At 40.0% G+C, this 14,046-nt stretch overlaps 1 protein-coding gene across 1 annotated transcript in view; it reads left to right on the forward strand.

Moving 5' to 3' along the window:
- LOC132816083 (potassium voltage-gated channel subfamily H member 8-like) overlaps nt 1-14,046 on the forward strand; it is a 438,395-nt gene that overhangs the window by 188,344 nt on the left and 236,005 nt on the right. Inside the window, exon 3 of the mRNA XM_060825513.1 lies at nt 4,302-4,433. Within this exon, the coding sequence (XP_060681496.1) occupies nt 4,302-4,433 (132 nt within the window). The remainder of the gene's footprint in view (nt 1-4,301; nt 4,434-14,046) is intronic.

Genomic DNA, 14,046 nt, shown 5'->3' on the forward strand with positions numbered 1-14,046 from the left:
TTATTGTCACGTGTACTTGAGTACAGGAGTACAGTGAAAAAAGCATACAAGTCGCCATTCTACGACACCATCTTAGACAGGATTAAAAGCAGAAGCAGAAATAAAGGAAACAGCCAAAAGAAAAGGAAAAATCCAAATCACTCCCCAACCTTCACCATGAGACCTTGTCACTCGCAAAACAAAATCCATCCCTCAATCTGTGAACACTCAGGTGCCTGAGTCCCCACACACCACCATAGCCAAAATGCCATTGCTTCCGCCATTGGGCCTCAGGCCCAGCCATGTCCTGGAGATGTATCATCGCTGCTGAAACATTGTCGCCACTCTTCGGCACCATCTTGCCTCCACCGACCACACCACTGCCATGAGTCTGCACTGGACCGATTTTGGCAATGGAGCTGCTGCTGAAGCTGCCAGGTCCCAAACTTGGCCCAAACGCAATGATGGACCCACCACATCATAGCAGCCGGTGCCTCGTTCTGGCTTATGTTGCTGCAGCCACCGCCTCCAAGAGCGAATGGCCCTCGCAGCTGCTGATACTGGAGAAGGATTCACTCCCACCACTGCCACAATCCAGCGAAGGGGAACCTGGCCACTGCAAATGGGGAAAAAAAGAAAGAACAAAGAGCAAAAACAAAAGAAATAAAAAAGAAAGGAAGATGGAAGTGGATGAGCCTGGGCTCAGAACTCAGCCCTGAATATTGCTATTTCACTCTCAGACCTTCCTAATTGGATAGGACCAATACTGCTGTCAGACATTTTCCTGACCACATTCCAGAAAGTTTGCCCTTCTCTACCCACTGCCCCAGTCTACATTTGGGTAGTTAAAATCCCCAATTATAATCACTCTATAATGTTGGCACTTCTCTGTAACTTCCTTGCAAATTTGCTCCTCTACATTATTCCCATTTGTTGGTCTGTAGACTACATCAAGCAAGGTAATTGTATTTGTTTTTATACAATTAGCTCCAGCGAGATTGATCCTCTCCTTCAACTCTTATTCCAGCACTGTGATACTCTCCTTAACCAGCCCTCCCACCTCTCTTCCTTTCTTTCCTTTAATAGCCTTTCTGCAAACCTTGTAGTCAGGAATATTTGACAAGCAACCCTGCCCTTTCTTGAGTCAAGCCTCACTTATAGTCATAGCATCATATTTCCTTATGGCAATTTGTATCTGTATTTAAGTTCCCCATTTTATTTACAGTGCACCAAGCTTTCACATATGTGCACAATAACCCTGATTTTGCCATCATTACTTTATCCCTTACTCTAACTTCACTTACTGACTTTCCCTTCTCATATTAGTGCTATCTGTCTCTGGAGATATTTTGGGCACCATAATGTTCTTCTCAGATATTGTCTCTTGGTACCCATACCCTTGCTGAATTCAATTAAAGCCCTTCCACTAGGAAAAACCCTCTGCAAGGAAATTGGTATGATCTATGTTCAGTTTCTGGCTTTTACAGGTGCCACCTTCCCTTGACCCAGTCCCAGAAATGTAAAACCCTCCTTCCTACATCATTTTTCCAGCCAGCTATTCATTTGCCTTACATTTTGATTTCTGTACTCAGTTGTACATGGAGTCTGGGAGAAGCCAGAGATTACTACATTGAAGTCATGTTTGCTGCTTTTCTACCAAGCTCCCCTGGTTTTGATTGCAAGATCACGTCTCCCTTCCTTTCCCAGTCATTGTTATCGATGTGCATCAGGGCTTCTCACTGTTTACTCTCCTCTAGAAGAATGCCTTGCAACTGTTCCATAATGTCCTCAACCAGGATACCTGGGATGGGAGTTGGGGGGGGGGGGTGGGCAACATACCATCCTGCAATCACATTTATAGCTGCAGAAATGCCCAACGCCAATCTTCGTCAATGACTTGTCGATCACTGTTGCTTCCCCTTTTGTCTTCCTCCCTCATGTACAGCTTAGCCAATTGTGGTGTCTGAAACTTGACTCTGACTGTATGCTCTTAAGGAACCAAGGCCTCTGCCTTTTTCTAAAATGGACACTGATTTGTGAACATGACCCCAAGGAACTCCTGGACCCCGTTCCTGTTTCTGACGTCAGAATGGAATCACTGAGTTCCTTTCTGACTTCAGACCCATAAGCTTTATTGTGTGCATTTCTCCAAATATGTAATCCACGTAACTCTGAATCTGATGGATGTGCCACAAGTGACTCCAGCCACCACTTAAGCTCTGAAAGCTGGAGCTCAAATTTCTGCAGCTGGCAGCACTCCTAGTACAGTACATGGGGTCATGTAGAATCCTGGTAAGGGTCCATATTTTCCCACAGACCACATATTCCACTCGATCAAGGTACTGTTATACCTTAAAAGTACTTCGCTTATATGAACATTACTTTGGATTACTTACATTACTCTACTATTATTCCTAGTGTTTCTTAATTAAATCCAAGTAAAGCTACCTCTTTAAAAATAATACACTTCCCGAACTGACAGGAATTTAAAGGTAGTCACTAATAGCAGTTTCTTATCAACTAATGACCTTACAGATTTTCTTTGATTTGCTGTGGTTTTTTTCCACTCACCTTTCAAACTCCGTACAGGCTAGTTCTCAGCAGCTAATTGTGATGAAAAGATTAGTAAGGAGGTGCAGCAAATGATTCTGAAGGCAATTGGAAGTTTATAACTTATTACAAGGAGAAACTTGCTGCAGCTGTATAGGGTATTGAAGAGCTTACATCTCGAGTATTCTGTACAGTTTTGGTCTCTTATTTACAAAAGAATATCGCTGCAATGTATGTCATTCAGAAAAGGCACACTCAATGGGTAACTAGGGTGAAGAGGTTATGAGTTGGGCCTGTATTCATGGCAGTTGAGAAGAATGAGAAGTGATTTTATTTGAACTTGACAGGGTGGATGGTGAAAGATGCTTTCTCTCTTGGGAGAAGCTAAAGCCAGGCGACACAGTTTTAAAATAAAGGATCATCTATTTAAGATGAGAATGAATAGATGTATTTTCTTTCAGAGGGTTGTGATTCTGTTGAAATCTCTTTGCCAGATAGTGATGGAGGTACTATTGAATAATTTTATGGAAGAGGTAGGTAGATTGTTGACTAAGAAAAGATTCATAGGGTGTCAGAGATCATCAGGAACTTGAGGCCTCAGTTAGACAAATCATGGTCTTCCTGAACAGTAGAGAAGGCTAGAGGAGAGAAGTGGCCTGCTCCAGCTTCCAATTTGTGTATTTTTATTTCTGTGCTACAGTAGGAGTTCTTTGAAATTCTGCGGAATAAAAAACCCAGTGTATCATACAGTGATAACTTTTGAATCTGCACACTCAGATTTTCTCTGGTCACACATTCCTGCCTTAATGTATATAAGGAGGAAAAAGTGAGGTCTGCAGATGCTGGAGATCAGAGCTGAAAATGTGTTGCTGGAAAAGTGCAGCAGGTCAGGCAGCATCTAAGGAACAGGAAATTCGACGTTTCGGGCATAAGCCCTTCATCAGGAAGGGCTTCCTGATATACATCCTGATTAATGTATACAACTAAATATCATTCAATTCATATAGTTATACCATATTTCCAATGCTTTTGGAATAAAGTTCCCTGCTGTGACTCTGGGAAAGTATTTTGTAATAAGTGATGTGTCTAACACTGATTTTAGAATATTTGTCAAAGATGGTTGGGATAGTTAACTCTGCCATTTGAAGAATCTATCATCTATCTTAGCTTTTCTGGGCAACAGATAATGAAAGGCTTATTCAGAAGGGTGACAATAAGTACACTGTAAGATCTGAGAATTGTTGGAAACTTTTATCTATATACAGTACTGCTCGGTCACATTGCCTTGTGCATTTGAGTTTATTTTGGTTCAGTGATTACACTGTTTCCTTGTGGCTTGAGGTAGTTTGAAGGAAAATGTCTTAGATTCAGTAAATTTGGCAGTCTGCTTAGTGAAGATTGACCCTGCATTTTTACATTTGATATTGAAAATAAATTCTTTATCTGTTGCCCTTTCATCAGGAGTCATCTCAAACATCCCCGAATTGATGTTGGTTAAATATTCTGGTCTGCTGTCATTTGGTCGCAAACAGGGGTTGAGATAAAAACAGACTCACTGTTCATTTATTATTATTGCAATGATTAATATTATTAATTATGAATTAATAAAACAGACAAAAGGTTGTTCCAACTAAAGGTTTGTTAGAGTAAAATGCTCTTTTGTTTCTAATTTCTTAGCTTTTGTTTTCCCTCTGCAATTCAAGTGGAGTTAAATTTTAAATATGCCACAGAAGGTAAGCTATAATGGTCAATGTCTGCTTTTTTTTAAATAGGTAATTCTTTCTGGTGCCTACTTGATGTTGTGCCAATTAAAAATGAGAAAGGAGACGTAGTTCTTTTTTTGGCATCCTTCAAAGACATCACTGTTACCAAAGTGAAGATTGCCCAGGAGGATAAAAAGGAAGGTCAGTGTTTCATCTTGAAATGTTGCGTATTTAAATGAGGCAGCGAGATATGCTTTTTTTACTGCCAGATTCCAAATAAAATGCAGTAATTAATAAGTTTGCAAAAAAGCAAAATTCACAGTGAATAATCTGGTATTGCTGTTTTGTTTATTTTCAGATATAGCTATTCAAAGCATATGTTCCTTTATAAATTATGTTCAACCTCCGTTGACTATCTTCAAAATTTTTGCTGTTAAGTCCATGTATCATAAAGATTTAGTTTCCCAATTTAACCCAACATGCAGTTTCCTATTATTTTCTGTATTAAATTTTATTCAGCATTTGCAGGCTTAAGGTTTTCAATTAACTTTTTGCTCATTCACAAAACTAAGCTTAAAACATGCCTGCCATCTCTTTTTTATTGTCATCTTCATCAAATAAACATATTCTATGACTATTACTATATTACTAAATTGAAAATTCAAATACTTTCCAGAAACAAATTGATAAATGGATCATAGACTAAACAGCCTGAAAACAGCCTGCTCAGTTGAATAAAAACAGAAAGAACAGTGGATGCTATAAATCAGAAAGAAAAACAGAAGTTGTTGGAAAAGCTCAGCAGGTCTAGTAGCATCTGTGAGGAGAAATCGGAGTTAATTGAGCCCATTCATCACTGATCCTCCAAACAACATCCCACCCCATCCCTGTAACTCTCTATTTCCCATGGCTAATCCACCTAACCTGCACATCCCTAGACCCAATGGGCAATCCAGCATGGCCAATCCACCAGATCTGCACATCTTTGGACTGTGGGAGGAAACTCGAGCACTTGGAGGAAAACCACAGAGACACAGACAGAATGTGCAAACCCTCCACAAATAGTCAACTCAGAGAATATTGAACCTATCGTGAAGCAGCAGTGCTAATCGCTGAGCCACTGTGCCACCCTAGTCTATGATTCAATCAAATCTATTCTCAATTCTCTTCAACTAATGCTATTGCCTATTTCTTTTTCTGCCTTGTATTTTTCCCAACTACCATTTAATTGCAACTATACTATTTATCTCAACAACTCCTTGCTTTAACTAACTTCAAGTGCTAACAGAAAACTAGAAGAATACATTTCTTCTGAATTCTTTATTGAATTTATTATTATCTTAGAGAAGGAACTGTCATGTACCAGGCCAGATGCCCAAAACATTTCAAGAAGGTAGCCTGGAAGCAAAATTTGCAAGTTGCTTTAAACAGGTATGCAGTGGATATTCCAGGAGAAAGGGCCACTGGTCAAACCACTCAGTTTAAAACAAAACAGAATTTATTTGCAAGGTTACCGAATGAAACACAAACAAAGAGAACAGAATACAGAATAACTTCTCCTAGCCGAAAACCAACATATTATCCCAATTTAATGAAGCTGTTCCAAATACTTGCAACAATCCCCATAAACACCCTTTGACACAAACACAGGATCTTCTAGGAGAGACATCAGACTGAGAGTACCAGTCTGGACCTGTGCCTTTGGATCCAGCAGCTTTAGAACACTAGTGTGCTAAAAACCAAACCAAACCAGAGAGAAGCTGAGCTGGGAGAATTGGCCACTCCCCTTTCATTGTACAAGTGTTTTTCTTAAAACTTAAAAGCCTTTTGTCTGAGGCAGTATCTGTTAGTTATAATCAAATTGGCCTGAAAACCTTTCAATTTAGACTTTTTGGAGTCTGTGTCTTTAGCGACCTCTCTGAAAAAAAGCAACCAAGGACAACGAACCTTGTTAAAAGAGCAGCACCATCACAGCTTTCCCCTTAAAAAAAGAACCATCAATATCCAAACATGGGTTCATTTTAAAACCCCTTAAACTTAAACTGTTCTTACTCTACAACACACATATACATTACATTGGGCATATGCCCGAAATGTATATTCTCCTGCTCCTTTGATGCTGCCTGACCTGCTGCGCTTTCCCAGCAACACATTTTTCAGCTCTGATCTCCAGCATCTGCAGACCTCACTTTCTCCTATATACATTACATTGACAATAATCATGCAAACATGCATTCCTACATTATGTTTCAGTCTGTTGTAAGCCTATCACCGAACGCCTCCATTTCTCATTCAAGTCTCAACAATGCATCGGCAATCACTTTTTCTCATCCTGCCGCATGCACCAATGTTCAAATTGAATGGCTGTAACAACAAGCTCCATCTAAACAGTCTGGCATTTTTGTCCTTAAATTTCTCCACAAATTTCAATGGGTTATGATCAGTGTATGTGATTGCCTCAGCTATGTTACTGATAACATAAACATTGAAATGTTGTAATGCCAACGCCAAGCTCAAAGTCTCCTTCTCAATTGTCAAATATTTCTGCTGATGAATGTTCAACTTCCTAGAGAAATATCCGATAGGTCTTTTGGTCTTCTCATTGTCTTCCTGCAAGAGCAGAGCACCGACACCCACATCATTCGCATCTATAGCCTCCTTGAATGCCTTTGAGTAATTTGTGGTGGCTAATACCGGGACAGTGGTTAACACGGCTTTCAGGCTGTTAAATGCCTTTGACAGCCTGTTTTCCAACTTCTTGCCTTTCTTTAGCAATTGAGTGAGTGGAGCAGCCATGCTGGTAAGATTTGGTACGAATTTTTGATAAATCCATTCAATCCCAAGAACTGTAGTACTGCTCTTTTTGTCAGTGGTATGAGAAACTCCCCAATTACCTTTACTTTTGCATCCTGTGGCGCCATTTGTCTGTGTCCAAAAACATGGTCCAGGAAACTGACTTGGGCTTTGTCAAAATAACTTTTAGCCAGGTTTCTCACCAAGCCTGCCTTCCAAAATTGATCGAACAAGTCTAATAAATGTTGGAAATGTTTCTTCCATATGTGACTAAAATTCATCAGGTCATCTATATATATGACACAATTGGGTAATCTGGTAATGACTTTATTGGTTAGTCTCTGATATGTGCTGTGCATTTTTCACACCAAATGGCATGATTTTAAACTGATACAGTCCATTTGGCATTATAAAAGCTGAAATTGCCTGCACATCTTTCTGACAAAGATACCTGCCAGTATCCTCTGAACAATTCCAACTTAGAAATGTAAGTCGCCTGTCCCACATTCTCAACACAGTCTTCCAAACATGGAACTGGATATACATCATTCTTTGTAATGACATTGCCTTTGCGATAGTCCACACATAACTGTTGGTGCCATCTTGTTTTGGTACCATTACTATGGATGAGCTTCAGTCACTGTAATTCACTTCGATTATGTCGTCTTGGAGCATGCGCTCTATCTCCTTCTGAACCTGAGCCAGCTTTAGAGAGTTATGCCTATAAGGATGTTACTTAATCAGAACAGCATCTACTATATCTACGGTGAAGTTGATGCTGCTCCTCAGATGCTGCCTGAACTGCTGTGCTCTTCCAGCACCACTAATCCAAAATCTCCTGTATCTATGTCATGCATAATTAGGTTAGTACTTCCTAGTTTATTTCCTTATATCTCCCCAGGTAATAGTAATAGCTCTTTCAGGTCACTTTGATTTTCCTCTGGAAAGTAACTCAATAGTATATCTCAATTTTTGACAATTTCCTCATTGTCCAATTTAGAAACATCTAAACTTGGCTCTCTGTGTTGTAACCAATAACACATCCTCCTCTTGCTTTCCTTCCCTGTCAAAGTACCTTTTGAGCACATTCACATGACACACTGAGATTTCTTTCTCTGGAGTCCTTTCCAAATAATTCACCTCACTCAATTTCCATTCAACTTGATAACATCCACTAAACCTTGCTTTTAAAGTTCACCTACCACTGGAAGTAACATTAACACCTTACCTAACTGATAACAAAATTGCAAGCTTTAGATTTCTTGTCTGCTTCCTGTTTCAGTGTATGCTGTGATACTTGCCAATGCTGTCTAGCCAACTCCCCACCTCTATTTAGCCATTCCTGAAATTTAGTTCAAATATGTGGAGTCTGAGTTCTGACTTACTAATTTCTCCTTAATCAATTTGAGTGGTCCTCTCGTTTCATGCCCCAAATAGATTGAATTTGGTCAATTCATTTGATGCATCTCTGACTACAAAAAAGCACCAACAAAATTTCTTTATCCAAATCATCTGGATATTCCTGACTATAAGCCCTCAACATGGTCTTTAATGTCTGATGCCACCTTTGTAGTGCACCCTGCGTTTCCAAATGGTCCACAATTGAATTGTTTTATGTCTAAGCTATCCATAACTTCCTTGAATAATCTGGATGTAAAGTTTGATCTTTGATCTGATTTATCTCTGCAGGTACTCCGTATTTAGTGAAAATTTTGAGTAATTCCTCTACAATCCTTTTAGCTGTGATATTGCATAATGGGAAGGCCTCTGGAAATCTAGTGGACACATCCATTATTGTTAACAAATACTGATTCTCACTTTTTGTTTTAGGTAGGGGTCCTACGCAATCAATTAAGACTCTTGTAAAAGTTTCCTCAAATGCAGGAATAGGTATTAAAGCAGCAGGTTTTATTACTGCCCGTTGTTTTCCAATGACCTGACATGTATGACAGATCTGGCAAACTTCAACTACATCCTTGTGCATTCCAGGCCAATAAAAATGTTTTTGTATTTTCTCACTCCTGAATGATCCCCAAGTGGTATGTCATGCACTACCTCCCTTCAAAAACTCATGGAAACACGGGTTTGATTAGATTACCTCCAGTATGAAAACAGGCCCTTCAGCCCAACAAGTCCATACCGACCCTCCGAAGAATAATCCACCCAGACCCATTCCCCATATGTATCCCTGACTAATGCACCAAACACTATGGGTAATTTAGCATGGCCAATTCACCTGACCTGTACATCTTTGTGTTGGGGGAGGAAACCACAGCACCCAGAGGAAACCCACGCAGACACAGGGAGAAGGTGCGAACAGCACACCGACAGTTGCCCGAGGCTGGAATCAAACCTGAGCCCCTGGTGCTGTGAGGCAGCAGTGCTAACCACTGAGCCACCGTGCCGAGTTGATGAACTTCTGCCCATTTCTCATCAGTCTGAATATGTGATGATCTCCATTTCCTCATTAAGATATCATTTTTAAAATAATAACATTCGGGGATACATTTGGATACTTATTCAGTATATGTCTTTTGATACAATTGCTTTAAATTTTCATCTTTCTACTGTAACTCAGTTCATATATCGGAGCTAAAAATGTCTAAAATCTGATTGAAGATTTGTAGCTCGGGTATCCGTTGTTGTGGTTCTGCTCGCCGAGCTGGAAGTTTTTGCTGCAAACGTTTCGTTCCCTGGCTAGGGAACATCATCAGTGCTGTTGGAGCCTCGTGTGAAGCGCTGCTTTGATGTTTCTTCCGGTATTTATATTGGTTTGTTCTTGCCGCTTCCGGGTGTCACTGCAGCTGAAACTGACACCCAGAAGCGGCAAGAACACACCAATATAAATACCGGAAGAAACATCAAAGCAGCGCTTCACACGAGGCTCCAACAGCACTGATGATGTTCCCTAGCCAGGGAACGAAACGTTTGCAGCAAAAACTTCCAGCTCGGCGAGCAGAACCACAACTAAAAATGTCTGCTTTGACATCTATCTGCTTCTGGCTTGTCTCAACCATCTGATCAAACAGGGTCTCTGCTAATTCCACTTCTACTTTCTTATCTTTACTCTTTGATCTCCCCATCTCAACTGGTAACTTTGTAACCTCGCTACCACACAGTCAGGAAAAATCCCAGTAAATGTGTCCTGCAATAGTTCAGTTGCCTGAGTTTTCATGGGTGTTTAACCACAGTAGGCAGCACTCCTACTGGTGAATCAGCTACATCATTAACAAGGATAAATTGTATTCCTGGAGCTGAGAGTTTGTGCAGTACTCCTACCATGACTCCTCCACTCTTTCATTGGGCACTCTAACCTCACTCTGTGTTATTGAGTGGTTCTTGTCTCACCATGAATTCCCATTACTAGCATATTTTCTGGCAATAGTCCTTCCGAGGTACATATCTACTTATCTTTCAGCATCACAGACTGAGAGAATTGTGTGTTTCTAAATATTGTAACCTGCTGCTCCTGGCCAATGCGAATAAACTTTACCTTTGAGGTATATTGCTTAAGGAGGTCTGGCACTTCCTCCTTAGCCAAACTCTGACCAGCTTATACATTCTAGTGCAGCTTTCTGGCCTTTACTGTGCTTTCCAAACTCACCGACCTATCCGGTTTTCCTACACTTGGCTTCCCAGTGTTTCACCAGCCCACCAACACTTTGATTTCATGTGGCCTACTTTGTTGCAGTGAAATTACCGGAGCTTTTTAACTTCTCTGTCCCCTTTTTAACTTCCTGTCTATCCTATTGTAAGTTATCCATATGATCTTCACTGGGATCTACCTTTCCTTTCCATGTGATGATTTCTCTTTTCCCAATTTCTATCCCTCACGGATTAAAATTGATTTTGGAAGCTAAACTTTGATCTATGGAATAATTCATAATCATCAGCCATTTTAGCTGCTAATCTTGCCTTATTTACTCTCTACTCTTCCACATGAGTTTGCATTACTTCAGGAAGTGAATTTCTGAACTCCTGTCTAAGTGCCAATTTCTGAAGTTCAAACTCCCTCTCTTTCTTCCTTACCTCTCTCCATTTCCTCTCTCTCATTCTCTCTTTCTTTCGCTCTTTCCTGTGCTTTTCATCGTAATTCCATGTCTTTTGCCTCTTACTCAAGCGGCTTCATTTTCAATTGACTTTTAGCCATCTCTAAAGATTCTGATGGTGTTTCCATCAAATTTAAATGTTGAGCTTTTATTGTAATTATCTCTCCTTTCCTCACTGAAGAAGGCAGATCCAGATCCAGCTTGTCTCTTAATTCCTGCAGCTTGGTCTTACTCACCTTCAGTAAAACCCCCAAAGTCACCTCTTCCACCTTCAGAAAATTCTTGGTGACTGGAAGAGCCATTACTAACCCAAGCACTGTTTAACCCAACCATAATCAACACCTAGAACGAAAGACACTAACACCTACCACTCACTGTGTTTGAGTCCAAGAACCCTAATCCCAAATCGGAACTATAGAACAAATCCCGCAAAGAGCCCCCAATCTGTAATGAGCCAGGCCTGACCCCTCAAAACATTTCAAGAAGGCAGCCTAGACCCTAACTTTGCAAGTTGTTTTAAGCAGGTATACAGCGGATATTCTAGGAGAGATGCAGCTGATCAAACCATTCACTCAGTTCTAAACAAAACAGAATTTATTTGCAAGACTACAGAGTGAAACACAAACAAAAAGAACAGAATATAGAATAACTTATCCTATCCGAAAACCAACAGATTATCGCGAATTAATATGCTGTTCCAAATACTTGCAACAATCCCCATAAACACCCCTTGACACAAGAAGATCAAACACAGGGTCTTCTAGGAGAGATGTCAGACTGAAAGTACCAGTCTGGACCTGTTCCTTTGGATCCTGCAGCTTTAGAACACTAGTGTGCTAAAAACCAAACCAAACCAAACCAGAGACAAGCTGAGCTGGGAGAATTGGCAACTCCCCTTTCATTGTACAAATTTTTTTTGAAACTTAAAAACCTTTTGTCTGAGGCAGTATCTGTTAGCTATAATCAAATTGACCCTAAAGCCCTTCAAACTTAGACTTTTTGGAGTCTGTATCTTTTACGACCTTTCTGGAAAAAGAAACCAAGGACAACATAACTTTGTTAAAGGAGCAGCATTGTCACAGAACCAGTTACAATATTATCTGGCATGGGCTCAATTGTTATTCTTGCTTTAATTAAGGAATGAGTTTGAGAACACTGTCATATTTGATGTACTTATTGGATCAACCTCTGTAAAATGTTCCTTGAAACACCCAATTTTTGATGGGTGTGGGACTGCAACTGGGCCAGCTGACCTAGGAAGCACAGCAAATGCAGTCTTAATGGTGGGATGGTGTGCAAACGCTCAAGCAGTTTGTAAAATTGGAATAACTATTCCTGTTTTCTTATAAATTAGACTCTTTAGTTCTCAAATCTTACATTCTTCAACCTCCCCATCTTCCATTGCCCCTCACCTCCATGACAATTGATGTACCCCTAATCATCACTTAATGTCCCTTATTATCTTCCATGAGTTGGTCTCAGTGACCATATAGAGATGGATAAAATTAAACTTCATCCAAGTTAACCCATGTTTATTCTTGTGGACTTTACAATGAAAAGAAAACTCACATCATAAAATCATTCAAAGCTTTTAACTCTCTTCAAGTGTTTGATTACTTATAAAGCAAACTTTTATTCAAACCCCACACAAAGGAAAATAAATCTTTAAGCTGTCTCTTTAAGACATCAGTCAAACTGAGATTGAATGTAGGTTTTGATGCAGAATTTGAAACTCAGCCAAACATACATGCATAATAATATCCTTGGGAAATGTCAGGAAGACGCTCAACTGAAACTGCATAAACAGATGTCACTGTTTTGTTTTTTAATCTATGTCTGTCAATCCAAGTTTTTTTTAACTCTCACAGACAGCTGTAGCCTGGGGCTTTATGAAATTTGACGAGTGTGACATTTGAAAAAACTACAATCATGACAGTTATTCAGAGCATACTGCTTTAAAAATGTTTGCATCTACTCCATAAATTTAGAGTACACTGAGGGCATTGTTGCTAAGTATGCAAATAACACAAAGATAGGTGGATGGACAGGTTGCGTGAAGGAGACGTGGAGGCTGCAGAAGGACTTGGACAGGTCAGGAGACTGGTCAAAGAAGTGGCAGATGGAATGCAATGCGGGCAAGTGTGAGTTTATGTACATTGGTACAAAGAAGAGAGGTGTAGCCTATTTTCCAAATAGAGAAAGACTTCGGAAATCTGAATCGCAAAGGGATTTCGAAATCTTAGTTCAGGATTCTTTTAAGATTTACAAGCAGGTTCACTTGGCAGTTAGGAAGACAAATGAAATGAGTAGATTGAAAAGAATGATCCTGGGGAGAACAAGCTTGTCATAAGAGAACCAGTTGAGGACTCTAGGACTGTATTTGCCAAAGTTCAGAGTGAAGTTCTTATGGAAACTTACAGAATACGAAGAGGCCTGAAGAGAGTGAACATGAAGAAGATGTTTCCACCAGTAGGAGAGGGCACAGTCTCAGAGTGAGTGAAGGGACAATCCTTCAGAAGTGAGATGAGGAGGAATTTCTTCAGCCAAAACGTGACGAATCTATGGAGCTCATTGTCACAGACAGCTGTGGAGCCAAGTCATTGATTGTATTTAAGACAGATAGCTAGGTTCTTGGTTAATTAGATGATGAAACGTTATGGGGAGAAGGCAAGAGAATGGGATTGAGAAACATTCAGCCATGATCGCAGACTAGATGGGCCGAATGGCTTAATTCTGCTCCCATGTCTTATAGTCTAATATTCTGTCTTTCTAGGTTTTTTTTTTCAACCAGTATAAATAACTACATACTCATAGAATAATATAGAATAGAACATAACAGTGCAGTACAGGCCCTTCGGCCCTTGATGTTGCACCAACCTGTGGAACCAATCTGAAGCCCATCTAACCTACAATATTCCATTCCATCTGTATGTCTATCCAATGACCATTTAAATGCCCTTTAAAAAATGAGC

The sequence above is a fragment of the Hemiscyllium ocellatum genome, chromosome 5, assembly GCF_020745735.1.
Source record: "Hemiscyllium ocellatum isolate sHemOce1 chromosome 5, sHemOce1.pat.X.cur, whole genome shotgun sequence".
NCBI lineage: Eukaryota > Metazoa > Chordata > Chondrichthyes > Orectolobiformes > Hemiscylliidae > Hemiscyllium > Hemiscyllium ocellatum.